The sequence below is a fragment of the Lepeophtheirus salmonis genome, chromosome 2 (genome assembly GCF_016086655.4).
Source record: "Lepeophtheirus salmonis chromosome 2, UVic_Lsal_1.4, whole genome shotgun sequence".
Taxonomy (NCBI): Eukaryota; Metazoa; Arthropoda; class Copepoda; order Siphonostomatoida; family Caligidae; genus Lepeophtheirus; species Lepeophtheirus salmonis.
Window position 1 is genome coordinate 29,295,718 of NC_052132.2, and position 27,097 is coordinate 29,322,814.

The 27,097-nt window shown below is 30.8% G+C and overlaps 2 protein-coding genes across 2 annotated transcripts; one reads left to right on the forward strand and one right to left on the reverse strand.

Moving 5' to 3' along the window:
* The first annotated feature begins 752 nt into the window (after window positions 1–752).
* Window positions 753–2,323, forward strand: LOC121113709 (ras-related protein Rab-7L1). Its single transcript, XM_040707559.2, has 4 exons — window positions 753–1,082; window positions 1,147–1,369; window positions 1,434–1,520; window positions 1,741–2,323. The coding sequence occupies exons 1-4, from the start codon at window positions 815–817 to the stop codon at window positions 2,087–2,089; spliced, it is 927 nt and encodes a 308-aa protein (XP_040563493.1). The 5' UTR covers window positions 753–814; the 3' UTR covers window positions 2,090–2,323.
* On the reverse strand, window positions 2,119–27,097 carry LOC121113707 (uncharacterized). The gene is made up of 22 exons (XM_071886733.1): window positions 26,914–27,097; window positions 26,190–26,319; window positions 23,196–23,233; window positions 21,476–21,505; window positions 21,276–21,411; window positions 18,510–18,567; window positions 18,344–18,451; window positions 18,228–18,279; window positions 17,587–17,660; window positions 17,477–17,539; window positions 13,178–13,496; window positions 12,906–13,118; window positions 9,734–9,784; window positions 9,629–9,657; window positions 5,736–5,868; window positions 5,528–5,670; window positions 5,455–5,472; window positions 4,203–4,381; window positions 2,998–3,168; window positions 2,745–2,936; window positions 2,547–2,680; window positions 2,119–2,486 (listed from the first exon to the last, which is right to left on the reverse strand). The coding sequence occupies exons 6-22, from the start codon at window positions 18,544–18,546 to the stop codon at window positions 2,375–2,377; spliced, it is 2,028 nt and encodes a 675-aa protein (XP_071742834.1). The 5' UTR covers window positions 18,547–18,567; window positions 21,276–21,411; window positions 21,476–21,505; window positions 23,196–23,233; window positions 26,190–26,319; window positions 26,914–27,097; the 3' UTR covers window positions 2,119–2,374.

The window sequence follows — 27,097 nt, forward strand, 5'->3', positions numbered from 1 at the left end:
ATATCGCCATGAGTTAGGACTGAAGGACAGACGTATCGGCCCTTAGGATCCTTGATCGAATAGTAGAAAAGATCGTATCGATAAAAAAAGGTTGGGGTGGAAGACTGATTAAGAAATCAGTACTAGGACCGATCCAACACTATATATAAGTCGTGTACAAGTTGTAACTTGTACAACCAAATTATACTATATACAACATAAGAATGAGTTGAATACTTTCCTAATTAAGAATGTAGAATAGTTACGACGAGCATGATACAATATGTGAATATCCCATGGATGGTTAATATATTTATGATGGAAATGTTGATCTTTTTTAATGGAGAATGACTCATTGATAAATATTCTGTAGCACATTTGATGTTCAAATACCCACAGTTATAATGCTCTTAAATACATACATCATAAATGTGTTATTGATCAAAAGGAAATGATAACATCAATGTATAGTTTGTAATTAAAATGGCTGATGATGTAGCTGCATAAAGCATTATGAGATGCAAAAATTATTGCTATTTGTATATTATATATATATCTTATGAAAAATTGTATTAATAGCTATTATAACTTCAAATTTTACCGATTTTGTATATATATGTATCTTCTTTTTTTTTTTAAATAAATAAATACATCCTGTTACAAAAAAGAAATATTTTTTAATACTTACAGGATCAAGATAAACTAAGCTCTCAGATTCAACAAGTAAATAAAATTCAACGAGTTGATTTTTTTTTTTTCATTAAATGATCTACATAATATTATATTCTTCTCTCCTTCTTTTGTAACACCAAGACGTGCCGCTATTCAATTCCTCATGTTCCTATTCAGAAGATTCAATTACGATGCTGGAATAGACAATAGATTATATAAAATAATTGTTATAGGTGAAGTTAACTCTGGTAAATCTGCATTTATTCGACGATTCATAGATGACTCCTTTTGTGAAAATTACTACGCTACCGTAGGAGTAGATTTTCATCTCAAGGTTCTTCAATTTAAGAAGGATTTAGAAGTTCGCCTTCAACTATGGGACATTGCAGGGCAGGAGCGGTTTTCAAAAATGACAAGGGCTTATTTTAAAGGTTTTCATTCGATAAGGAATTTAATTAGTTATACAAATAATATTTTTTGAATTACTAATCTCAGGATCCGTTGGAGCTATAGTTTTATATGACTCGGGGAATGTCAACACCTTTAATTCGGTGAAGAAATGGAAGGAAGAGTTGGATGAAAAATGTGCACTACCTGAGGGCCAAAATGTGCCGGCCATTCTTTTGTCAAATAAGAGTGATATGCCAAAGCATCCAAACTTACCTTCTGATGAAGAAATATCCAAATTCGTCGAGACAAATGGATTTGTTCCGAAATGGTAGTTACTTATTGTCCAAGGGTCACTTGTAAGTTGTAGTGATTAACACTAAATGTCACCCTAGGTTTAAGACGTCTGCAAAAACTGGAGAAAACATCCAAGAATGCATTAACTTTTTGATTAAGGTTATTTTAAAAGTGGATTCTTGGAGGTAATTGAAGATTACAATTTCCTTATTAAATATTAATTAAAGTTGTGGTTCTCGAGAAAAATTGATTTGAATTGCCTTGGAAATTGCCTTGGAAAGTTGAGAAAATAAATAATGTAACGAAATAGAGTATAAAAAATATTTTTTCTAAATCTTCTTGAGACCACATTCCTCCACATATTTGTTAATATATTGATCTAAAAGGTGGGGTTTTTTTTTTCAGCACTCCATACTACACTTCTCCATTCGGAGGATGTCATAGTAATTACAGGGATATTACTCCTGAAGTAGAAGACAATAGGGAGATTAAAGAAGAGGATCAAATTGACGGACCTTCTCAAAGGACCACTTCATCTCACGAGACAAAAAAAGTAGTTTTTTATAATTGTTCAGACTGCGAGGAAGAGGATAGACCAAAGGACGCGGAGGAAGTTAAGATGCGCAAGATAGCTCTTCGAAATTATATGAGGAGAACAGAAATTCGAAGAAGAGAGTTGTTGAATATCATAAATGATGATGGAACTCATTATCAATTGGGAAATAGAGAAAATCATTTTTTCTGCAAATGTTAGAGATTCTGAGAAATTCAGGGAAATGACTATTACGTTTTGATATATTTTATTCTATATTATAACTTATGATTTTACAATTATGAAAAGTTCATATAATGTATCCATAGTTTGATTTTTATGACCACTTTATGATTTTATAAGTTATATATTTTTAACTAGTGAAATAACCTTCATTAATTTGTTTTTTGTTAGTATCCTTATGAAACAAAATTTGATTAAATTATACTTCAGTAATTAATAATAGTTTTATTTTATTAACACTTAGATGAACCATAAGTTAAGCTCTTAAGTTGGTTTAAAGAAATCCATAGCCAATTCTAGAGACAACCAATACATTCCAGGAATCCTGTACGTACTATTTCCTCGTTGAACTCCAAGCATCTGATACAAAACAGGTCTGAAAGGAAAGTAGATAAAATTTTTAAAAAAACTTAAAATTCTTGACAAAATAAATTACTCAAATCTTCTAGTAAGGAAATATGTGATGGGGTCCATTCCTTCCTGGATTTCATTTGAAGGGCCAATGGGTAAGTAGCTTTTAAAAGTCCTTACAATCGAATAAAGGAAATGAGCGAATTCATGGCCTGAAATCTAATAAGAAGGAGAAGGAGTTACCACCTCTTCTATACTTCTATTAAACAATTATATTCCCTACTTCATTTGATTTATAAATAAATCCTGGGGCTACAGCATATACGCTTGCAACAACTCCATTGACAGTAATGAGGCCGGACTCTGTAATAGGATTATGAAACGCTTGACTACCACGTTTTTGAATCAATTGCACGACTTTGGACCTAGAAGTCCTATTATTCTTTATGATAGGAAGATATTTAAAAAGATGGACCTAAAAAAAAGTCTTTTAGAATTAGAGAATTTTCTACAATGTACAACGAATGAATTCTCACATCTCTAGCCCAAACGTATTTCACTACGTCACTGAATGCATCTTCAAATACCATAAGGAAATGAGTATGTGATAATTCCAGTTTCTGTCCATTTTCAAGTCGAATTTGTATATAATTAAAATCTTCCGGCCAAGCATGTTTTCCTTCGTGAATTATTCGCGAATAATAACACTAATATGAAAGAAGGAATTAGTTCAAGGATATTGGATTAAATGTCATAACTAAGGAATTATTGACTTAATCAAAAAAAACATAATGACATACTATAAAAAAAAATATTAGCAAAAATATTTATACTCCTAAATGAAACCTAAAACTCCTTAGCCCCTCCTCCGTTTGAATGACTTTGGCCGGGTAATTTTCACAAGTAGGGGAGAGTGAGGATACTTGTTAGCGAGGAGACATGTTACACTGCCAATAACTTTAAAATGTCAAGTATCTAACCACCCTGATCTTATATAATTAAATGTCTTCTTTGGTTTATCAAATTAACATGAAACCCGGGTTGCTTGATATTTACAGTTATAGAGAATTTCGACCTTAAAATTTTTGACACAAAAAGTAAACATTTGGGTAAGGGTTTGTTGAGATATATTTGATATTTCTATAATAAAACATGAGATTTTAATTTTACTTTCTCTTTCTATCTCGAAATTGGAGATAACTACTGAGGATAGTTGAGATATAATTATCATAACCTTTTAAAAATTAGGAAATAACTTCGGTACGTCAAGCTTACGAACGCAAAGTGAAGATGATAATTTATTGACTGAGGAAGAGGAGAAGGATCTCCACTTTTTTGAGTTATTCGGATAATTAGCACAGCTTTTCTAAATTTTTTGGAAAAAAAATTTCAAATATTAAAATTTTTAATCACTATCCTTGGTTTTTTTTTTGGTTTTTTTTGCATTAAGGGTTTAATCAAAAATATAATAGAGACATGTTCTATTTCAGTGTGAAATATTATAGCCCTTATTCTCCGTTTCGTTTTTTGAAATTAGATTCTCTTTATTTATTTATCCTTTTTTTTAATATTTTCACTTTTTTAGAAAATAAAATGGAAGGATTTATCTTTTTTTTTTAAATTAACTTTTACTAAAAGAAAAAGATAATATTTTCGATCAACCTTGTTATTAAAAGGTTTAATAATATTGACGGGTTTTTTTTTAATATTTTTATTTTCATTTTTTAATTGATTTGTTTACCTTGCTATCAGTACAATGACTCAAAACTTCATCTCCACTTTCCACATCTCCAATAGGTACAGACCCACGTAACTGAGTTGTCACCCAAGACTCTCCGGAGAAGCATCCAGAGGGCTTATGTTGCCCTTTTGTACGTTTTGGCTTGATGTACTCTGACTTATTCGTATCTAATCCAAATCCTATACGTATAATGGATAAATGAACGAATACTCTAACCATGGAACATGCACTTTTTATTTTTGTTCCTTTTCTTAACCAACTGAGGGCTGTTTTTTCAAAATATAGTATTTATGAAATAAAAGAGGGAATAGTTTGATGAATGCTGTAAGGTATTGAAATATATTCCTTATTAATGATGATTATGGAAACATAAGATAAATACAGGGTGAGGATTTAAAATCTAGAACAAGTTTAGACCTCGATATCTTGGCAACCCTGCAATTTATGTTTATAAAAATTTGCTCATCAGATTTTGCAGACAAAACTTTATAAGAAATAATACAAAATCCTTAAGATCTCTTCCGAATACAAACATCATGAGGCCATTACTGTGTGCCTCCGTTCCGAGTGCACACCCAAGGAGATTATGGAGTTTGACGAAGCTGCCCAATCAACTGCTTACAATGTTGTTAAAGCTTTCAAGGAGTCTGATGGCTCGGAAACACCTGTAATGAAGACTCATGATCATTTTTGAGAGCAAAAAAAATGTACTACAGACTTCTTGAAATGTATTTTGCATTTCCTTCAAAGGAAATGTGGCCTCCTAGCTCACCGAATCTGAACCCTACTGTATGTGAGGTGTCTTAGAGAGTGTCCAATACAAGTGCACATAACAGTTTTGACTCCTCGCGGGCTTCCACTCATGAGGCAGCAGCTTGTATGAACACGAAGCTGGATGTGGTTGGTTTGAGGGATTTACATCATGCAAGAGCTAAGATTTGTGGATTGCTGAATTAATTTTGGGAAATAAATTGTAATATACATTATCTTTAAATTTTACCGATTTAAAATCCCGACCCTCTACATCAAACAAAAAATATTATAATTCCTTATGACATTCATTAGAAATTGTTTTAATGTAATTACCTCCCTCATTTCAAAACTATTTTACTCAAAAAATCGATCTTAGTTGGTTAACAAAGGAAGCCGGAAAAGAGAACATTTTCCATGTTTAGAATATTCCTTGGATAACTTAAGTACGAAATCAAAGATTGTAGACAAAAAAAGTATTTTGTTGATTTGTTTAACTTACGTCCTAAAAAGATATTTACTGAAACATACAAACATTAAAGTTTAAAGAAATAAGATATTATAAAATGCCGTACCAGATGTGTCCATTTCCTTGAAGCACATGATAACTCTCAACTCTTGGGGCTTACGATTAATGTGATGGAATTCATCAAGATAATATGGGAATTGGCTATACACGCATTTCATGAAAGCGATCATCTTATCTGTGTATCCACCACTACCGAAAATAGAAGAAGTTTATTCATATATATAACTTTTAGACGAAATGGTATTGTGTCTTACTTTTTCAAATCAGGCCAGAGAATGGAGAAGTCGACAGTCTCACAGATAGCTTTAGTTTCGGAAATCGGTATTCCAGTATCATTTCTATATGCAAATACCACGTAAGGAGGGATGAGATGATAGCCTCGTATATCTAGAAAGGTTTAATTAGTCAATAATGAAGAAGGAAAAAAATATGAAGAAACACTTTTTAACTGTTTCAAGTCAAAACTCGTAGTTTTTGGAGGAAAACAATGCTCTATTGAGAAATGTCATCTGTTTAAAATAATTTAGCCTTTTTATTTTTAGATAGTAGAGCCAAGGGCATAACTAGGTATTAAAGAAAATTATATTTATATTTCAGTTAAAGTAAGTGAGGCTGAGGACAGTTGCAACAGATCATTTTTCTTTAATATCAAAAAATCTATGAAATATTACAAAATCTGCGTTACAATTTTATTATTAATATAATGCTGATTATTATGAGCAAACCCAATAATTATTGGATAAAAAATGATTTTGAGGGGCAAAAATAATTTTTTGAAGGAGCGATTTAACGTAATAACATAGACAGTTTAAAGTATAACCTGTAAATAAATTCAAACAATAGGATATTAGCAAACTAAATAATCTATATACATTATCTGCAAGGTGGTGTAACAGACTGTAGATTAGCCCAAAACATATTTTTTACCGCGACCTCTATGAGAGTAACCTACCTTTATTTTATATTATTAATTTATATCAAGGCTCGAAGATGAAATCCACGCCCTCTCTCATATTTACAAAAGTAACGTAAAATCCGTAATTTTTATTTGACATAAGAAACAAAGTCATTGAAGGTAATTTGTTTTGAGGTCTACTCGATATAATTGCCCTCAGCCTCAATCACGAGGTCCCTGGGTATAGATGTAAAGTGTTCCTTGATGGCGACCACCAGACTTACATTAGTTGTATGGGGACGCCTATTACTGTGTGCCTCAAGATAACCCCTAACAAAATAATCCATCGGATTATGATCGAGGGTACTGGGGGACCACTAGTCTTAGGTCAAAAGGTCGTAGCAGTTTTGAACAAGCCAGGTAAGAGACCTATCGGACTCTTGTTACTGACTTCAAGTTTATTTCCCATTGAGACGCAGGATCTCGTCGGAAACCAGTCAATGATGGTGCGCATCAACTCAACGTCCCTGACCTTCATAGAGTCCTTCTGTGAAATCCTACTTAAACACATACCTCGGTGAATCTCCATTCCTCCTTGCGAACTGAATCGCCGGCAGCTCCGAGTATAGTTCTTCCGTTAAGACGAAATTAGAATGAATGAATGTATTTTGTCCGTATATTACTCGGGATTTTTAAAAAATCATATGGTAACGACATTTTGTTCCACGGGGACCCAAACAGAACGTAGATTTAATTTTTGAGGCCTGTATTATAATTTATGGAGTTGTATTACAACGTATTACAGCGTAAAACAACGTTCATACCCCATTGCAGATATATGTTAGTATTAACCACTGGTCCCCCAAACAGTGGGATATTTTGTTAAAGAGCCTCCATAAAATAGTACAACAAAACAATTGAGTAGATAAATTGAGTCATAGAAGAGATTGGATTTGAGTAAGAGCGCGAGGGGAAGGCGGGAGCGAGACATATGGTATTACTAAATTAAGAGTATTGTTAATATCAGCTGCCTGTTAAATGATTTTTGGGAGAGAAAATGAACTACTGCTATAAAGAGGACACTACATTTAAAATAACACTAGTGCAGGCAAAATATTCTAATTATATTTAACTTCATATAAATTTATTTTATTAAGCATTTGAAAAGCAATTTACACCAAAGATGGGCGAGAATTCTTCTTTTAGTTGAAGATGATAAAATAATGAAATAAAAAGAAGAAAGAGCACACGCTCACCCGTTTTTCCTTTTTTAATCTCTATACCTAGTTTTTTCTTTACACTCATCTCATTTTTAGATATTTGAGTCATTTCCCCATATGCGGAGCGTCAACATAAAAAAAATCTTGAACAAAAATCAATAAAAGGAGAAATCCTATTTTTTTTTTTTTTTTTTTTTTTTTTACTATCCATGTTAGTATTTCAAAGTCATATTTGAGTGAATTATAGGCTTTGTATTCAAATTTGTAGAATGAGTTAATATATCGAATAATCAAAGCTATAGCTCAAACTCTTTATTTGATTTATGTTACTTATATTGACTCTGACACTTATCATTCTGTTATTGTGAAGATCATCATCTTTGGCTAAGTTTTTGGCTGATTTGAAAAAATTTAATATTTGAAATTTAAATTAATTTTTCATTTTTTTTTTTCCAAAAAATTTAATTTTCTGTCAATAACTTTGGACTTTTGAACTTTTCTTTAAAAATTTTAATATTTGAATTTTTTATTTCCGAAAAAATTTATATTTGAAATTTAATTTTTCAATTTTTTTTCCAAAAAATTCCAAAAGTCAACAGCCCCCCCCCCAAAAAAAAACAACAACAACAACCTGCGAACGCCCCTGTATACTCCTTATAAATGAAAATATCATGATTCATTTTAAAGCAAAATCGATCAAACTTACCGTGGACATTAGAAACTGAAATAAAAGATATGTTATTATCAATAACGGGTCTTATAGTAAAGATAAATTCCAATATTTTAAACGAATAATCAAAATTATTTAAATAATCCCATTAAAATAGGGAAATATTTTAATATTTAGCTGAAATAGCGTGAGCACATCTTCAGATTGAAGAGTTATCATTCTTTCAAAAACACTAATTATGATAAGTTTTTGACTGTTATTATGATATTTGGCACATGAGATACAATAATTGATTTCAGAAAAAAATATCTCAAGTATCCTTTTCAAGGATTCTTTCTTTTCCTTGTTTTGTTTTTTAAACCAACAAAGGACTATTTTTTAGAGAAGAATAGTAATGAAATTTAATTAAGTAATAAATTTAAATTGATTGTGTAATAAATCTCTTAAGGAATAAAGCGTTTTCACTGACGTCAAAAATTGCATCATAATTTAGACAGACAAATTTCATATACCATCTTCATGAAACTTCATAAAATGGCTATAAGAATAAAAAAGACTTTACATCTGCATTGGATATAATTTCGTGCCAATGACAAACACTAATATTTGAATATAACCAAAAAACCAAAAAATGGCTAGATTTGTACAATTTGTCCTTATATTTTAATCAATTAGGGAAGAGAAAAGTAGGATAATTAGATAAAAGTATCTTATTATTTCAATTGTAATAGTTACTTTTGCCTACACTATAGAAATAAGGGTGTATAACGATGTAATAAAATATTTTTAATATATTTTAGGGACAAATATATAAAAAATATGAAATAGTGATATATTTTTTATATCCTTTTAGGGCCCTTTATTTGTTGGTCGCATTTTGACCTACAATAGTTCGGTATTTTCCTTTATATTATTAAAAAAATAGAGGTTTGATTATAATAAAACTTGTATATTTAGGCCCCAAAATGGCAGACATCAACAATGCTGACGTCACGTGAAATCGCTCTTATAAAATATTTTCGTTAGTTAATTTAGAAAATTTAGTTATTTCTTACATTTCATAACTATTTTACTGATAGTAGGATTCAAAAAATAGCCTAAAAAGGGCGGGGGAGAATGAGTGCTCGATGGAATAAGCATTTTTTTGCATCCATTAAGAACATATAGAACAAGTAGAAGAGAATACATACTATACAAGGCTTGTCCGTTATAGCAGTGAGGTGTACAGCTCATCCCAATGCACTCAGGTGAACTTGCTTTCATATCAGCTTGTTAGAAAATTATAGGTTGGATGTTCAATGTAGATATTTAATTAGTAGTTAACAGCTCAAATATAGAAAATTTTAAGTCGAATCAACTTACATTCGTAATAGCATTTAATGGGATGGTCTCTGTTAAAGATATAAAGAAATTTATGATTTTTTTAATTTTATTGAACAGGACTACAGGGAATTTAAGACAACTTACGGATTGAAACAACAATTCTTCCTCGCACAATCCGCTTTTTTGATCTTATAGCTATAAATAATTGAGATGAAATCTTGAGAAACTATGTGTAAGGAAACCCGAGAACAGTTGCAACACGGGACAATTGCAAGGGATCCCTTTTTTTGAGCATCAGCCAAAAGCTATAGCCGCAAAATTTACCTTACAATTGTATCATTTAAAGCAGATTATTGTGAAAAAAACTAATAATTTTCATATAATTATATCATAATTCAAAGCTTATTCATTCAGGATAAATTTGGGATATTGTAAGAGTCCTTATTTTTTTGGTCGAGTCCAAGCTTAATAGAAATACAAGTTTATACCTTGACGCGTGTACGATTGATGTTTAACTTCCACCACGCTTTTGAATATTGACGTCATAGTGTATGAGTGGTTGCGTTTTTTTCAATATCTGTCTGTCTTAGTCAGTAGTTTATTGTCTGGCAGTCGGTGCAATATATCAAATTGAAAATTCAAGTAAGGCCGATTACATGATGGTCTAACCTTCTATTTCTATTAACCTTGATTACTTACTATATTTTACTTAACAGCAAACATGTTTGTTATCTAGATCAGAATAAGTTTGTGAGAATAAATTTCTTCGATCTATAATACAATGGATTTATGGGATACAGTAAAAAAATATGAGTTGCAAAAATAAAAAAATACATTAGTCGTCGTAACTAACACTACACAAATTATATATATTTTTTTCTAAATTTGGATATATATTTTTTTTCGATAAATAAGCTTAATATTAAGTTTGATAATGATATGTTACAGATAAACAAATAGAAGGACAAAAAAAAACCATTAATAGTAATAATTTTGTTAAATGATATTAGACTTATGTTTAATATACTTATTGTCCACAATGCATCATTCAATTTTTATATTTTTCTTTGATCAGTGGTGAAATTTTTCGTATCCAGGGTATTTTCTTATACTACTTCTCTTAACATGATCCCTCTTTTCTATATCAAAATGTATCACAAATGAAGGATGATTTCCCGAACAATAATACTTATTTTGTTACAAAACCATGACCAAATTTGCATTCTTCTTTTATATCATATTTATTCAGTTTTCTACCTCCATTTGCTAAGTAGTTGCTGATGCAATTAAAAATTGATTGCTTTCCGAATTTATTGTTAATTTTCAAAGGATATTGTTTTTCCAAATTTATTTATAGAAATTGCTTATAAATAAAACTACTATATATTAAGTAACCCTTCTGATAGTGTATAGAGGTCATCTTAATATATAAAAAAAAGAATAGTATCGTAAAGTATTGGAGGTGTCCTGGTATTTGTAAGATAAGTTTAATCAGCCTTAAATTTAAGAATGCCTTCATCCATTTAATTAATCTCCTTGAAATTTGATGGAAACATATTTGAACATAAAATATTCTCTGTTTTTCATAACCCAGATGATCTGTTTTACATCCTGGGCAATACATCAGTATGACATCCGGACAAAAATTAAAATCTAAAGTTAAAAAAATGTTAAGTACATTCAAGGGAGTAAGATGGAGTATGTTAATTTATGTTTTTAAGAGCTTTTTCACTGATAAAAAACTTATGTATATTTTTGGCAGAATACAATTCGTTGTATTGTCCCAGGATGTAAAACAGGTCATTTGGGTTATAAAACACAGAGAATATATTATCTTTAAATAAGTTCCCCATGAATTTCAAGAAGAGAGAAATAGATAAAGGGATTCAAAAACAGTTTGGCCGATTTGACTTATCGTCCAAATAAAAAGAAATTTATAATACTGATTTTCTTAAAATATGTAATAGAGGTATGTCGCCTCTCGGTGTCATCAGAAATGTTATATATAGTAGTTTTATTTGTCAATAATTGGCTATGAATATATTTGGAAAAACCACATTCTTGGAAAATTAATTATAAATTCAGAAAGCAATCAATCTTTATTTACTACTGGCATTACTTAGCAAATGGAGGTGGAAGACTTCATATATATATATATATATAATATCAAAGAGGAATGAAGATTAAGTCATAGTTTCTGTAACATATCAAATATGATTGCTGGGGGGATTTTTCTGGATTGATGATAAATTTTGCTTCAGAAAAGAGATACCATGTTCAGCAAAGTCATAAGCCAAAAACTTTGATAAGAAAGATTGTTATACTGATGAAACAAAAATATCAGAATTGAATATTACATCGTGAATATTTCTTTAGAATAAAATATATTAAATATAAGTGTAATATTAATTATTTAATAAAATATTTATATTAATCGGGGTTTTTTTTCAGCGATTTATATTTGTATATCTCCTGGTAATCCATTCTTTACCTTATTGTTGATTTTTTTTCAAAAACGGTTCGAAATACCCCAATCCAATGGAACAACCTAGCTCAATGAACAACACACTCAAGAGAGTTTATTTTCCTGAATTCAATGAACGGAGGTTCGATACTCCCTCGTTCCAAGACAAAGGAAATATATTTCCTAGATCAGATGGAGTAATTTTAATGCTATAATGTTTACTTATCCGTAATCAGTGCAACTCCATCTGACAAATTAAAGGAACATTTTAAAAAATCCATGATTTATTTAGTACACGTAGCTATGTTTGTTAGGACGACTAATGTATTGGTTATTTTCCTGTTCTATTCCTTGTCTGTTTATCGAGGGAGTACTATATACATAGAGAGTGTCCTTCTTTTAAGAAAAGGACACTCTCTATGTATATAGTGTTCCGTGGTTTATCACATGTATAATACTGATGAGTCATTTTTAAGATCAATTTATTTTACCAGAATCGGTTATAACACATTGAAAGTTCAAAAACTTGAAAGGACTTGTTATTACTATTAGTTCGTCAAAAAGTCTTATTTAGTCTATTTTTCTTCATGTACAACTCAAATTTGATATTTGTTTAACTGTTGCAACCTTCCTTGGTGTACAAAACCATTGTAACATTTAAATGTAGAATATTAAATTGTAATTTGTGGAAAAACAACTAACTAATATAATCTATAAATATATTTAAACAATAGCAGACATATGTTTTGTCAAATTTTGACGTGTCTGAATCAAACAAGTAATTAAGTAATAAGTAAATAGTGTTGCAACTATCCCGGTCTCTCCTATTTTATACAAATTGTATGAACTTACTCATCTGAGCAGCTAATTTTAAGATCATCTGGGACCAAGCAAAGAGAATTTAAGTTTTCTCCATAGTCATCGTCCCCTGATTCATGTGAAATGCCCTCTTGAACAACACCATCCATTTTGTAGGTACCAGTTTTTGTTCCTGTGATCGTGCCTTTACTTTCAACCATGTGAATCATGGTTTTATCCTGCTTTGCCTCTCCCAAATAGCATAATCTGAGACCAAATTAAGAAAGACTTTTTATATTAACTTTATACGTATATAAATGACCTACCTTCCTTTAGGAACATATGAGAAAAATGTAGACACTTGATTACTCAGATAACCATAGGGATCAAAAGTTTGAAAGTAAAAGGCACATTCTCCAAAGTTGACGTTTTTCAATCGAATAAGTTTGACTCTTCCAGAAGGTTTAATATTCAAATATGTTTTTTGAGGTATGGTAATTCCAGTTGAAGTGCCCTTTGAGGGATAGAGTTCGTAGGCCGACATGGATCTTGTACGACAGATACATAACTCTGAGTATGTAAATATCCATGAATTCGAGTATGGCTGCTTTGTACAATATTCCTGGCAATCTTTCGCAAAATGAACTGCATGTGAACAAATAAAAATTATGATATTATCTATATAGCTGTTAAACTAAGCAAATTATTTAAAAAATTGTGTTGTATATCCATAAAATTTGTTTGAAATATAATTAATTAGTCTCTTATGGAGCCTGTTATTTCTGCAAGGACAGAGTATGAGATAGATTCCAGTAGGGATAAGGGATTTTACAAGAAGGGCATGATGAATTTATACTCTTGTTGGCAAGAAGTATCGAACAGAACGGAGCATACTTGGTTTAAATTGGATGATTGTAACACTTCTTGAATCATTGACATAAAGCAAAAAAAATAGGAAATACTTTTTCCCAACCTATTATTTTTGTCTTACTTTTTTCAATGAACCATACAATATACCATATATTGAGTGTCCCATTACAAGTGCAAACTATATCTTGTACAAAATCGCAGCTTGTAGACAACATTAATATTATTTATAACAGTATGTAATTTAATTCATTATTGCTTGAGATATTGAAATAGTTATCATATCAGGATTCCTATTTATGCAAACAAATGCACGAATTTCAATAGCCTTAACAAACTTCTTCATTACAATATAGAAATATAATCTCTCAATGTTTACAAAAAAGAAATAAATATAAAAATTGTTCCTCCTCTCATTCCATTAAAAATAGAGAGATTTTTGTGAAAGCAGCATTTATCAAAACTAGGAAAATGGAAAAACGTCAGTCACTCACAATACTACCCCTAAAACATCAATAAGCCCAATTATCGATTTTTAAGAAATACATTAATCAATTGGCCGTTTTGATTGTTCTCAGATTTAATTGGGGGAGTTTGAAAAAGCCCTTACTAAGCTATGAACAATTCTCACATACTAATGGAAGAATCGTTCATTTAGTTAATGTGGGTTACACAAGATTATTATTAATATAAGGTTATACCATAGCGCATTTACAACTGATGTTTAACTTCCACCACGCTTTCAAATATTGACGTCATAGTAGATGAGTGGTAGTGTGTTTTCTCAAAATCCTTTTTTCTTGTCCAGCAGTCGGTACGATACATTAAATTGAAAATTCTAGTAATAGTGACGTCATAGACTATGAGTGGTTGCATGTTTTGTCAAAACCTGCCTATCTGGACCAGTAGTCGGTACGGTACATCAAAATGAAAATTCTAGCAAGCCCGATTATATGATGGTCTAACCTTATATTTCTATAAACCTTGGTTAACAATTTATATCATTTGTACACAAGTAAAATGTCTATAAACAATTTATTTCTAAGAACTTTGCATTTCATAATCGTCAAACCTCAACATCTCTCCTTTTCAAAGTGAAGAGAGTTTGTGTCTTGTTTTTAAGAGTGAAAATACCATGATCAATTAAATTTTTTTAAAGACAAGAAACATTTTAAGTCACAAAACCTCTTTATTTTGAAAGAGAGAAATGTTAAGATTTGAAGATTACAATATGTAATAAATTGCGTGTACACCCGTGTGCTGTCGACGCCTATTTATTCGGTGCAGTCTAGTCTTTGGGATCGGTCCTTGGATTTTTTTCTAAAAATGTTTATGGTTTATTTATCCATATAAGATATATGAGATATTTATTAAGAGCATTGCACAAATCTTGCAAATAAATATTTATGTTTTCATTATGAAGGAACATATTATATTTATTTTTAAACACCCTGAATGACGTCACGAGGGATTGATTTTTTTCTTTAAATGGTCAGATGGAGTCACATTGATTAAGTATAAGTAAACATTAAAGTATTAAATTTACTCCATCAGATATAGGAATCTTCTTTGAAGTCCCTATATGTAGTATATTTCCTTTTCCATGAATAACCAGGCAGTGAACATAAGCGCATTGAATTCAAAAGGACTATTTCTTCCGAGAACATTGTCCATTGATATATGTCGTTCATTTTGTCTTCTTTAAAGACCGACAAATGATACAGGACGGCATGTCACCGAATTTAACTGGATCGTGGTTCTTGGTCCTAAATATTTTTTGTTTTCTCTCTTTTTGGAGGAAAGGTTGAGAGATACTATGAAGATTGATATGTGCCCAAACGTGTTTCCAAAAATTTTATTTTTTTGTAAAAAATATTCTTGTATAACCAATTAATTTGAGTACTTACAAAATTATACATTTTTTTTATTCATAGAAAGAAATGAATGTTTGATTTCCTAATTTAGAAACTCGTAACTACAATAACTTTTTGTACATTCAAAGACTTTGTATTGGTAAAAACAAATGACTAAAGGGATGATATTATTTCGACTCGAAAATATGTGGTTCCTCGACAATATTTTTCAAATATTAAAGGACATATCGAAACTATAGCATATTAAACTCTCCGTTACTACCCCTTACATCCTAACACGATTAATTCTCTAGGGTGTTTAGCCACCACAACATTAAAATTGATATGTTAGCAAGAATTATAAAACTTTATTTGTTCTTAGTAGTTATTAGATAGGAATTATACTTTAAACATCAGTGAACAAATCCTATACGTTTTAACATTTTATTTCATACCTGTGAATTCCATTTCTGAAATAGTAGTTGAAGAAAATAATGCGTGTTAAATTTTGTAGACTGTAGAGCAGGGATCCTTGGCCTTTTTTGTGTGTTTTATCTTCATATCTATTCATTTTATTTGCAACTCTTTTTATTTCATAAGTAAAAGTATAAACTTAACTACAAATTAAACAATGATGACTGCATGGAAGAATTAAATAAATTCTACCATTTTTTTAGTAAAATACGATTCGTGGGGAAAGAAAAACAGATTTTGACTAAACACGCAACCACTCATACACTATGACGTTGATATTAAAAGCGACGTGGAAGTCAAACATCAGTCGTACACGCGTTAAGGTATCACCTTTTATTTATATTCAGCTTGCCACCATATAGCAAGAATAATTCTTAAAATTGTATGCTCCTTATTTTTTGTTTTATATGAAATAGTCTAAAAATTTGTTTTTAGAAAAATCTTATTTTAAGGTCACCATTGCCTTGAAGGTCAAAAATAGTTCATAAGAACTATATATTGAGCCTTAAATTTCAGCTAATTACATTGTTTAGTTTGGGTTTGATTCCCGGACACAAACACACCCTTATACGATTGCATAATAAAAATACAATGCTACACCGTCAGGTAATTGGGCCTTACTAAAATTTTCAATTTGATGTATCGTAATCACCTATTGGGCAAGACAGACAGATTTTGACCAACCAATCATATTCTATGACCTCACTATTAAAAAGTGTGGTGGAAGTCAAACATTAGTCGTAGTATAAATACAAGGTCACGCGGTAATGGTATTACCTTTCATTTCTATTAACCTTGGCATTTAATATATATATATATATTATCAAACTTAAAATCTTCCATACAGAAAAAGGCATGTCCTACTCCTCTTTGATATTCATAATCATAGTTGGGGGAAAAATAAACTGATGGCATATTAAACATTCTTTTATACTTGGAAAAACATTTTTTTAAACCTTGATAAATTATTTTAGAATTTGTTAATTACTCAGTAGACAACTGAGAGACCATCTAAAAAAAAAAGGATTCATATCATTTGTATTGAAAGTGGAGCCAAAATATGATATACATAAGATACAACAAGGGTTTTTGGTGCCTCTGGTGTGTATAAACATCCTTGGGAAGTAACGGACGGTTAAGTTCCTATAAATGTCACCAATCCTTCTAGTTAACTGATTAGTTCAATAATGACTCCTTCCATTTGTTAAAAGTTGTTAATTAGAACGTAGATTTCATTGGCTAACAAACCAACATCATTGCAATTTTTTTAGGAGATAAATAATATTTTAACATTAATTGTTAAAGTAACTTTATCAACCAGCTTATAATTGAGCTATTCATAAGAAGACCATTTAAATATATAAAGAAAGACATTTTTTGAGACAATTTTAAATCAGATCACAATTGAAATACACGAAAATATTAACTCACTGTCATTCACCGTTTTGATGTTTCCTACATTCGTAAAGCCATGAACGTTATTGACAACAAAGTCTGAAAAGACGCTTCAATCATCAATTAGTATTCTTAAGAAGTCTTACTTTGTCTATCGTATGTTATATTGCATTTCGTATGTTGTGCGTAAGGCCTTCCAAAAACTGCTACATCAAATGTACTATCGGTAATATATAAATTAGTAATGAATAATTTAAATAAAGTATTACTAAAACAGACTATTTACTCAATTCCACATCAAATCGCTCAGAGGGTATCACCTCAAATACTCAGAATTGAATGAAATTTAGTACATGTAGATTTTTACATTGAACCTGAAACATTGAATTGATTTTTACCTCTATTTTTTGTCCAGCCAAATTTGACTAAAATAAATCTTGATCCTCAAGGGGAAATGTATGGTCAAATATCAAACATTCTTCAAATATTTTAACTTTGTAGAATTACTTTGTTTATTGAAATTGAACAAGGAGCTCAGAAGATATCTTTTTTTTTTAGAAATTTCGTGTACACTTCACTTTTTTATAAAATTGTAAAAATAAAACACTCTGCACTCTAATTGCCAAAGAAAACATACTTTTAGGTTAAGAGTAAAAACCTACGTGTACTTAAAATGTTATGAATTTCATAGGTGGTCGAGTAAAAAATTGACTTTTTGGGAGGGGATTTGATGTGCAATGGAGTGATTGCATCGCGGAAGGTGTTGAAATTTGATGAACTAACTCACGTTGCAGGGACAAGTCTATTATCATTTTTTGACATTCTACAGGAGTGAGTCTCTGGTATAGGAACATAATGAAAATAATAGAATGTATTGATTTAAAAATGGAGCATATAACATACTTATGGAGTAGGACCAAATTTTGCAATACTCTGGACCTTGTATAAGACATGCAATTAAACATCCGTAGCTTGTTGGGATTTGTTGATCAATCATGCTTTTAGTCTCATCTAAGATTAGATAATTTAAATTATATTTTAGTGGTTAATATAATCTAATCATATCTACCCGATAGAAAGAAAGGTTTGAGATCCAAAAATTTCATTAGTTTTGTGTAATGTTGTTTCTGGGAACAATATAAATATATAAAAAAGACTTTTCTTGAGGAATAGAGGCAACAATATGCACAAAAGATTGAAGTAAGGCTTCAACTTACACAAAGGATACATGAGCCCACATTTGTATGTATTTCTTATATTAATAACTTAAGAACTTAAACCAATTCCAACTAGGAAAATTATATTCAAATCTAACTGACTCTGATCACGTTATTACAATTAGTGTATCACGCAACCTTTTTTCACAAAGGAAGAGAATAAAAGTCCCCAAATCAATAAGTAGTTAGCCAAATAAGACAATCTTAGAGACTGTTATTTATCTCACAAGTAATTCCAGACTATCGTTTTCATATTATTTATCTACAATGTTTAAAACTAATTGCATATAATATATATGTTGAGTTAAAGTAAGAAATCCGTTATTATGCGAAATAACTAGTTAATGTGCGTAATAATTGAACTAGACCGTTAATGTGCATAATAACGGAACAAGAATGTTAATTTGCATAATAACTGAAAGAGATCGTTAAATTGCAAGATCATTGAAATCATAAATTTCACATTATCTTCCGAGACCCATTCCTAAGGCAAAAATTTATGCTCGGCTCATGAAATATGTTGCATGTCCACAGGGATTGATTACGTCAATTCATGTATTATGATAAGGGACGCCATCCACTGTAACCCCGGTTGATATGCCGGACCACGGGCTGTGCTGCGTCGTAACGTAACTAACAATTGGGTTGTAATCCACCGTCAATTCATGTAATATCATCAGCAACAGCATCCACTATAGCCACAGTTCATATCCCGGCCCACGGGTTGTCTTCCATGCTAACACGACCGCCGACGCATTCGATATCATAAAAGATCCCATAAACTATAGCTGCGGTTGATATCCCGGCCCACGGGTTGTGTTGAGTGCCAACGTTACTAGTTATATCAACAGCGGCTAAAGTGGATGCCGTCTTTGATTATATTACATTAATTGGCGGTAGATTACAACCCGTTAGCGAAGTAAGGCCGTGTGATGGTCTGATAGAAAATTAACCAATCAACTTATGTCCTTTAGCTGACATTGAATTTATAGAAATCATTTATACCCTTGGCAAACCTATGCAATAATTATTCCCATTTATGCTACACCAATTTTAAAAGATAGAATGTTTAACTATTTGACTCAAATTGTAGTGATTAAGCGTTGATTCATTCATAATTAATTGATTCATTTAATTAGGAAGACAAAAAATGTTGGAAGATGAGAGGACAATCAATAATTATCGATTGGGATTCAATGGTAAAAAGAGAATGAATCAATCGTTTGGATTGATTGTGTTGAAGATCCAATGTAGTTGGTCAACTTCTGATAGACACACATATATTCTGAGATGATTTTTGACTTTATAATTCTCAAGAAGTGTTTATTATTGGAATACATAAATAGAATCAAACTTTCACTACACCAGGATCACAAATCCCTGCAAAAAGAATACAAAAATATTCACCCAAGAAATCTTTCAAAATCATTAAAATCCTTCTACGTTTTTTAATGTCATGTAAATCAAATGTGATTTGGATTATTTATTTCTTATTGCTTATTACTAAGTATGTTTACCAAGATTTCCGTCTCATTTCATACAACTTGTTGATCCTAATTAAAGCTTCAGGAACAAATGAAAAAAATGGAGAATCATAAAATATTTCAATTCAAGGCATATTGATATTTCCAGTCTAGTTTATAATACTAAACCGACATTTTCTAATTTTTAATCATTATATTTATAGTCTATCCCAACTAACGAAGTTCATTTAAATATAGTATATCCCACATAGTATTAAAATAATTTAAGTGTGTCTGATTTCCATTCCTGATAAAAACTTCAAAAACGGAGACAGGAAAATACTTTTGACATAAAATAAAAATTGTTAAGAATTCTGAGTTATGTACGTAAAGCTATGTTTCATTTTGATCAAAACAGATTCCTGGGCTCTGGAGGGCAATGTTGTTTTTTCGCTAAAATGTGTTGTTTTTTTTTTTTTTCGTAAAACAAGATCGATTCCCCGTGTTTCAAAGTTTTTTTTAAGATATTGGTTGTACATTCGAAAATTCACAAAAATTAAATTTGTTCCATAGGGCCGTTGGAGTACTGAAAGTTTTGATATTTGAGACTTGTAATACTCATATATATATATGAGGGTAAAATGTCCTAAGACGAAATTGTTTAAGGCAAAATTTCTCTTAGGGAAAATAGACAAGGGTAAAGTAACTAGCACCAAATTTTTGTTCAAGTTCAGAGTCGAACTTTTGGGGAAAACCATCGAAAAATTCAACTTTTGATAGATTTAAATAATTAAGACTCCACTGCCGACATGAGCGCAAGTCACAAGTTGTCTCGGAAAAGTCGGTTTATCGGAATCTTATAGGATATTGAGGCTTTTCCAATTTATCCATGTATGTTCCAAATCAACTTTCAAGTAAATGCAGTTTAATTCAAAGCAAGTCTCAAGTCATAAAAAAAAAAAAAAAAACTAGAGTCGTATTCACTGTGACACGGTTAGTTACTCACTGTGTTTATAAATCAAATGAAAAGTCGGCACCTGGTATTCCTTGTTATTTTTACTAACTATTGCCCGTAAATTGTTATACAGCGGACTCAAAGTAGTTGATCACAATCTACTAAAGTTACTGCCAAGAATAAATGTAAATTAATTTTACCTTATCTTTAATAGAAGTATAATGTGCGGGATTAGCAACTGCAAAACCACTTGAAAAACAGTCTGTTGATGGAAAATAATGATTGTTTGTTCATAATAAATTATTATAAATGGTATCATTATAGTACCTCCGTTGCCTGAAATATAATAAATAATATTGTTATCATAGTTTTCATGCATTAAGATCACTTTTTACTCAACTCCAAAAGAAAGCATCCTTGTTGGTTCGATCTAAAAATATGTATTTAATGAAATAAATTATATCACTTTTTGAGCATCATTGATAGCTATTACAGAAATGAATATAAATAAATAAAGATATGAGTAGTATATATATTTGGTGCAAAACTTAACGTTGAATGGTGGATAGGTGATGTAAAGGGACTTTAAGCAAAGAAGCGAGAAGGATATCAACAGAGAAAAAAAAATATGAAATACAAATTCTTATAGGTTTAAAAAAATTTATTGGGCCATATTCTTTATAAGTCCAATAACAAATAGGATATTTTCTTCTGTATGAACAACCGGACTGTCAACCTACGCAGAATGAGTTCAAGAGAAGAATTTCTCCTGTGCGCGTTGTCCATAGAGCTACGTCGTTCCACTATGCTAAAATCATCTTTTGTCTTAGGTTATTGTTAGGGATGGGATTTGCTTAGAGAAAAATTACAGTTTTGTTCTTCTCACGCTCTACAAAAGTACCATTCTTAGTCTTTTTTGATCGAGTTTGCGTGAATGGTTGAAATTTTTTTTTTACATGTTTTTTGTTCTATTATTATTTTCTCTGTGTTGTCACCTCATTCATAAGTATTATTATGTGTTGCTTTCTAGTTAGCAGCAAGTAACAGTGTGACTATTTAAACATGGGTATCTCCATAAAATATATCAACAATTGCACTCAAATAGAAATAGAAAAAAGGTCTGCAATGTATTGGTATTTGATTAATTTCGTCACTCTATGATGGTAAAAAGTCCTTTGTAAAGAATTTCTTTTAAGACAACAATATCAAAGATATACTTATTTTTAAACCTATAAAGGCTTGCGTCCACCTATTTTATGAAAGCAAAGGTAGTAGTTCATTTAATAAGTGATTTTTTATGATGAAACGCCTAGGTAACTACAGTGTGTCCCTGTGAATCGTGAATGAATTTTCCCATACTCAACTTTTTCAAGATTCTCAAAAAGTACAAGTAGTAAGACAATTAGATTTTACATAAACAATCAAAGCTCAAAGTGGCCACCCTTGGCTCGATCTTTGGCCTGAAGGCCTTACAGGTCTTATTCCCGGATTCTTCCAACATATCAACCCATTCCTTTTCGACAACAGCCCTTAGGGCATCCACATTCATATGGAAGGTTGCCCGGCTCTCCTCTCAATGTAACTAGTCAAGAGGGTGATGATGGAAGCCACATTGACTAGGGCCAGAAATTCGCCATGTTGTCTTCAAACTGGTTAGGATATTTTTATAGCCAATTACTCTTTCAAGGTTTTGTTGTAGTCCTTGAGCTTTTTAATCTTTGTAAGGAGACTCTTGGAAGGTGCTAGAGATCTCGTTCTAACTTATTCAATCAAGAACGGTGAAATGAAACGATTATTTTTGGTCTCCACCTTAGTTTTCCTTGGTCCGATGAAGAAACTTGCTTCACAAGAATTCTTTGTTTCTATTGCTCTACTAGTTGATATCACGTGAAAAAATCGGTAAATTATTTACCGAGTCAATGAAACCTTTTCAATGTATTATTCACGATTTGCTGGGACACACTATACTAATGACTAGTGAGGTTTTCTCCTTTTAGATGAATATTAATAATTGAATAGAGAAAGTGTGTAAAAAGAAATTTTCAAAGAATTTACTTTCAAAAGACTTTTTCCGATTAAAAAAAAACTTATTTTGAGCACTTAATAATTTAAAAAATTACCTCCTTTGATGTCAGATCCACCTCCAATTGAATTTTCTCTAAATATATCAAAAATAAAATAGCTGAAATATCTACAAACTTTTGAATTATGACACATTTATAATATTATACCATCATTTAAAAATTATGGTGTAACACATTATCATACATCCATTTGTCTGCTGCTACCATTTGAATAACTCGAGTACTAAAATTAAGGATTCTTTTTCTTCAGTAGATTTTTTCTCCATATCCTAAACATTTTATTGAAGTTGTTTTTTTTTGGCGGGGGGGGGAGGTAGATTTTACCTTAATATTTGGGTCTAGGATCTTAGAAAAATAAAACTTTTATTCCCCACTCTGCTCCGCCACATGTTTTAAATTGTCCTTAAAAATTTGTGCTATGCATAGGAATAATATTGAACATAATTAAATCAAGTTTAAGTGAGTTATTGATTTTAAAGAGAGATTGAGTCTATTCCAATTTCAACACTTTCTTTCTTTTTTCTTTTTTTGAGGAAAATATATTTAATTTTGCTAACTTTAGACGCTCATATCTCTTGAATTATTAATCAATCGATCTCAATTTTGTTTTCGGAAGAGTAAAAGCTTTCATGTCCTACTCAATTTATGGTCATCAAGATCAAGAAGAAGGAACTCAGTTCGTCAGCAACTTGTGTGTTCCCAAAGTAAAGGAAAGGGTTACAAGGTCATTTCAAAGTAGTATGGTGCCCCTGAGCAACCTTCCAGAGCATAATAAACAAACACAAGTGGTTGAACAGTTTGAAATATCTCAGTGGGCGTGACAGGAAACGTAATGTGTTCTCCAAACTTGCAAAAAATCTATGCCGAGAGGTCAACAACAACCCCAGACAGCAACTTAGGCACTACTACAAAAGCTTGACCAGGCAGGGTCGAAGGTGTCAAAGTCTGCCATTGAGCGAGTCATGTACAGAAAAGGTCTTAATCGAAGTATACCTTGGAATAAAGTCATGAATCGTAGGGGGAAAATTACAAGCTCACTTATCCTTAGCTAGAGGTTATCTGAAACAAGATCCAAGGAACAATTTGTGTTCTGATTTGTCTAAATTAGTTTCATCACAAAAATCAGGGGCGTCCGCAGGGTGAGGGGGCTGTAGGGGTTCTAGTATTATGGATATTAAAAAAAATATCAAAGATAGATGTGCTGGGCATCTTTTTTCCCGTGCAATTTATAATTTATAATTACCACAATCTTCTTTGAAAAATGTCAAATTTTAAAATTTTTGACAAAAAGAATCCATTTTTTATTTTGAAAAAAGTGATTCAAAGTTTATGTTGAAAAGTAAATAAAAATTTCAATTTTAATAAAAAATAATTAGCCCCCACCTCCTCCCTCCAAGAAAAATCCTAGTCATTCTTCCTCTCTCTCATTTTTGTTGAAATTAATCAGCAATGATACTCACTAATTTTAATTTGTGACAAATAACTACACGTTTGTTCGTTCAAAAAAATGAATGGATCCATAGATATTTTGTAGTCTCCTTGTATAGTATTCCAATTTTTCGACAAAATTTCCTTTCGGAAAATTGCTCTAGAATCCTTTATATACGTACTATGGGGATTTCCTTTGGAATAATAAAGTACTTAATAACTTATCATCCTACTTTAATAGTTACTCCATGAATCTAAGAAAAGACCTGAAGCAATATATGACCACTTGGATCGTGTTTCAAAGTTTAGTCTGTCAAGTTAAGTCCATAGAGAGCTCATTGAAACATATACCTGTAAGCGATATTAGGTTGAATTGAAAGATTTAAACTTCGTACTAAATGGACTGGGATTCGTGGGGTTCTTGCTTCTTGCCTTTTTCAATTTATTATTTACTTCGAAAGATTTTATATGATCGTAGATATGCTATAAAATTGAAGGGACAATTCACATTGTCCCTTCTTGTTTCTCTCTAGAACCAGTCTTGTAACCAAATCTATATCCAAATAAGCACATTACAAATTTTAGGATAGGACAGGCACTGATAAAAATTGTTCTTTGATGGGTAACTAGCTAGATATTACATTTCTATTTATATAATATAATAAAAAAATAAGTGACATTTTACTTATTTAAGTCTAATAAAAATTGTTAACAATTAGTGGGCACAAATAAACGACTACGAAGCCCAAAAATTTAGATAGTGCTAACAATACTTTTAGTAGACTACAGTTAGGAAGTGGGGAGGTACCAATGGTAAAACCATTTTGATTTATATAAATAATTCCTACAATGGAGTCCAAGAGCGTCCGCAGCCTTATATATATATATATATTTTTTTTTTTTTTTTGGATAAAAAATTTTAAATAATAAGTTTTTTGGAAAAAAATTTCAAAAATCCATCGCTATTCACAAAAAATTGATTTTTTTAAACAAATTTCAAAAATCCACATCTATTCATAGAAAACTAAATTTTTGTAAAAAAATTACAAATATTAAATTTTTTGTAAAAAAAATTCTCAAATCTACAGCTATTCACAAATAAATAAATTTTTAGGAATAAGAATTTCAAAAATTAAATTTTTTGTAAAAACAAATTTAAAAATCTATAATTATTAACAGAAAAGTAATTTTTTTGAAAAAAAAATCAAATATCAAATTTTTTGGAAAAAAATTTCATAAATATAAATTCAATTATTTAATTTTTTGAAAAAAATTCAAATGTTCGTATTCAAATCTCAAATTTTTTGGAAAATGTTTTAAAAATCCATAGCTATTCACAAAAATTTATATTTTTTCCCGAAAAATTTCGTATTTTAATTTTTTGTTTTTAAGAAAAGAAATCTTTCAAAAAAAAAAATGTTACCCCTCTATTCGCCTTAACTTTTTTTTTATCCTGAACAAAAAAAAATCTAGTAAAAAGGTAAAATTCATTCATTTAGAAGGGGTGTACAACACCTCCAGCCCACCCCTGATTACGCCCCTGGAGTCCCAAAGACTACTCCTTTTTTTCAAAGGGACACTTTTGACTATGTTTCTACTTACGTGATACGTGAATGAGAACAACATTTAGAATATGTTTCAACTGGATCAATTTGATGATTTGGCTCGCACTGAGGTCCAGTTGAAGTGAACAAATATCTACAACACTTCTTATCCTTAGTACCAAAAGGTGCTAGAATAATTGGATTACAACATTTAATAGAATTTCCCTTTAAATAATTAATTTCATCAACAAGGATATTATGTGGCCCGTCAACACAAAAGCAAGCAAGGATCAAAGTAATTCGCAACACTTATAACTTTAATATTCCTAAGTATCTCTACTCTATACCAGAAATTAGAATATGAAGCCCATAAGTGACCGGAATAAGTCAGTGAAATAATCAGTTTTAGAAGGGAATATACCCCAAGCCCACTCTTGACTGAAGCCCGGTGCTGGATAGAAATGATTAAAGATTTAAATATATGGACTAAAAAAGGTCACTAAAAATGGAAAGAAATATTCTTTCTAGAAAAAGAAGGAGACCATAAACAAAAAGGTAATTATTTTCTTTTAGAGGTAGAAAGAAAAATGCCCTGTATATTTATCTTTGTCCCAGGCTCCACCCACACTAAAGCCGTCATTGTTTATGAGGTACGACAATAAATTAGGAATGATTCATTTCCTTAATTTTCCTTGTTCATTGCTTTTGTCTTGAAACACCACAAATATCAAAAAAATTTGAAATAATAACGTTTTATCACCAAGATATTAAAGGCTAGTTACCAAAATATGGACATTCTTGCTCTTTTGAAATGATAACTTCCAAGAATAGTGACAGAGCCTGTAGAATCAATAAAGTTTGAAGCTTGTTCATCTCCTTAACAGACGATGATTATATATTTCCTTTCCGTCTCTCCCACTAACTTAATTTTTGTGATAAATAAACAAAGTATTATTTTTCAATAAA

Coding starts and splice junctions, on each gene's coding strand:
- LOC121113707 (XM_071886733.1), bottom strand. CDS start 18,546: ATGAAATTTTTGGATCTCAAACCTTTCTTTCTATCGG. Junction 18,280..18,343: donor AATTTGGTCCTACTCCATAA/GTATGTTATATG, acceptor TTCCTATACCAG/AGACTCACTCCTGTAGAATG. Junction 13,497..17,476: donor CATCAAAACGGTGAATGACA/GTGAGTTAATAT, acceptor GTTCACATGCAG/TTCATTTTGCGAAAGATTGC.
- LOC121113709 (XM_040707559.2), top strand. CDS start 815: ATGTTCCTATTCAGAAGATTCAATTACGATGCTGGAATAGACAATAGA. Junction 1,083..1,146: donor GACAAGGGCTTATTTTAAAG/GTTTTCATTCGA, acceptor TACTAATCTCAG/GATCCGTTGGAGCTATAGTT. Junction 1,521..1,740: donor TTAAAAGTGGATTCTTGGAG/GTAATTGAAGAT, acceptor TTTTTTTTTCAG/CACTCCATACTACACTTCTC.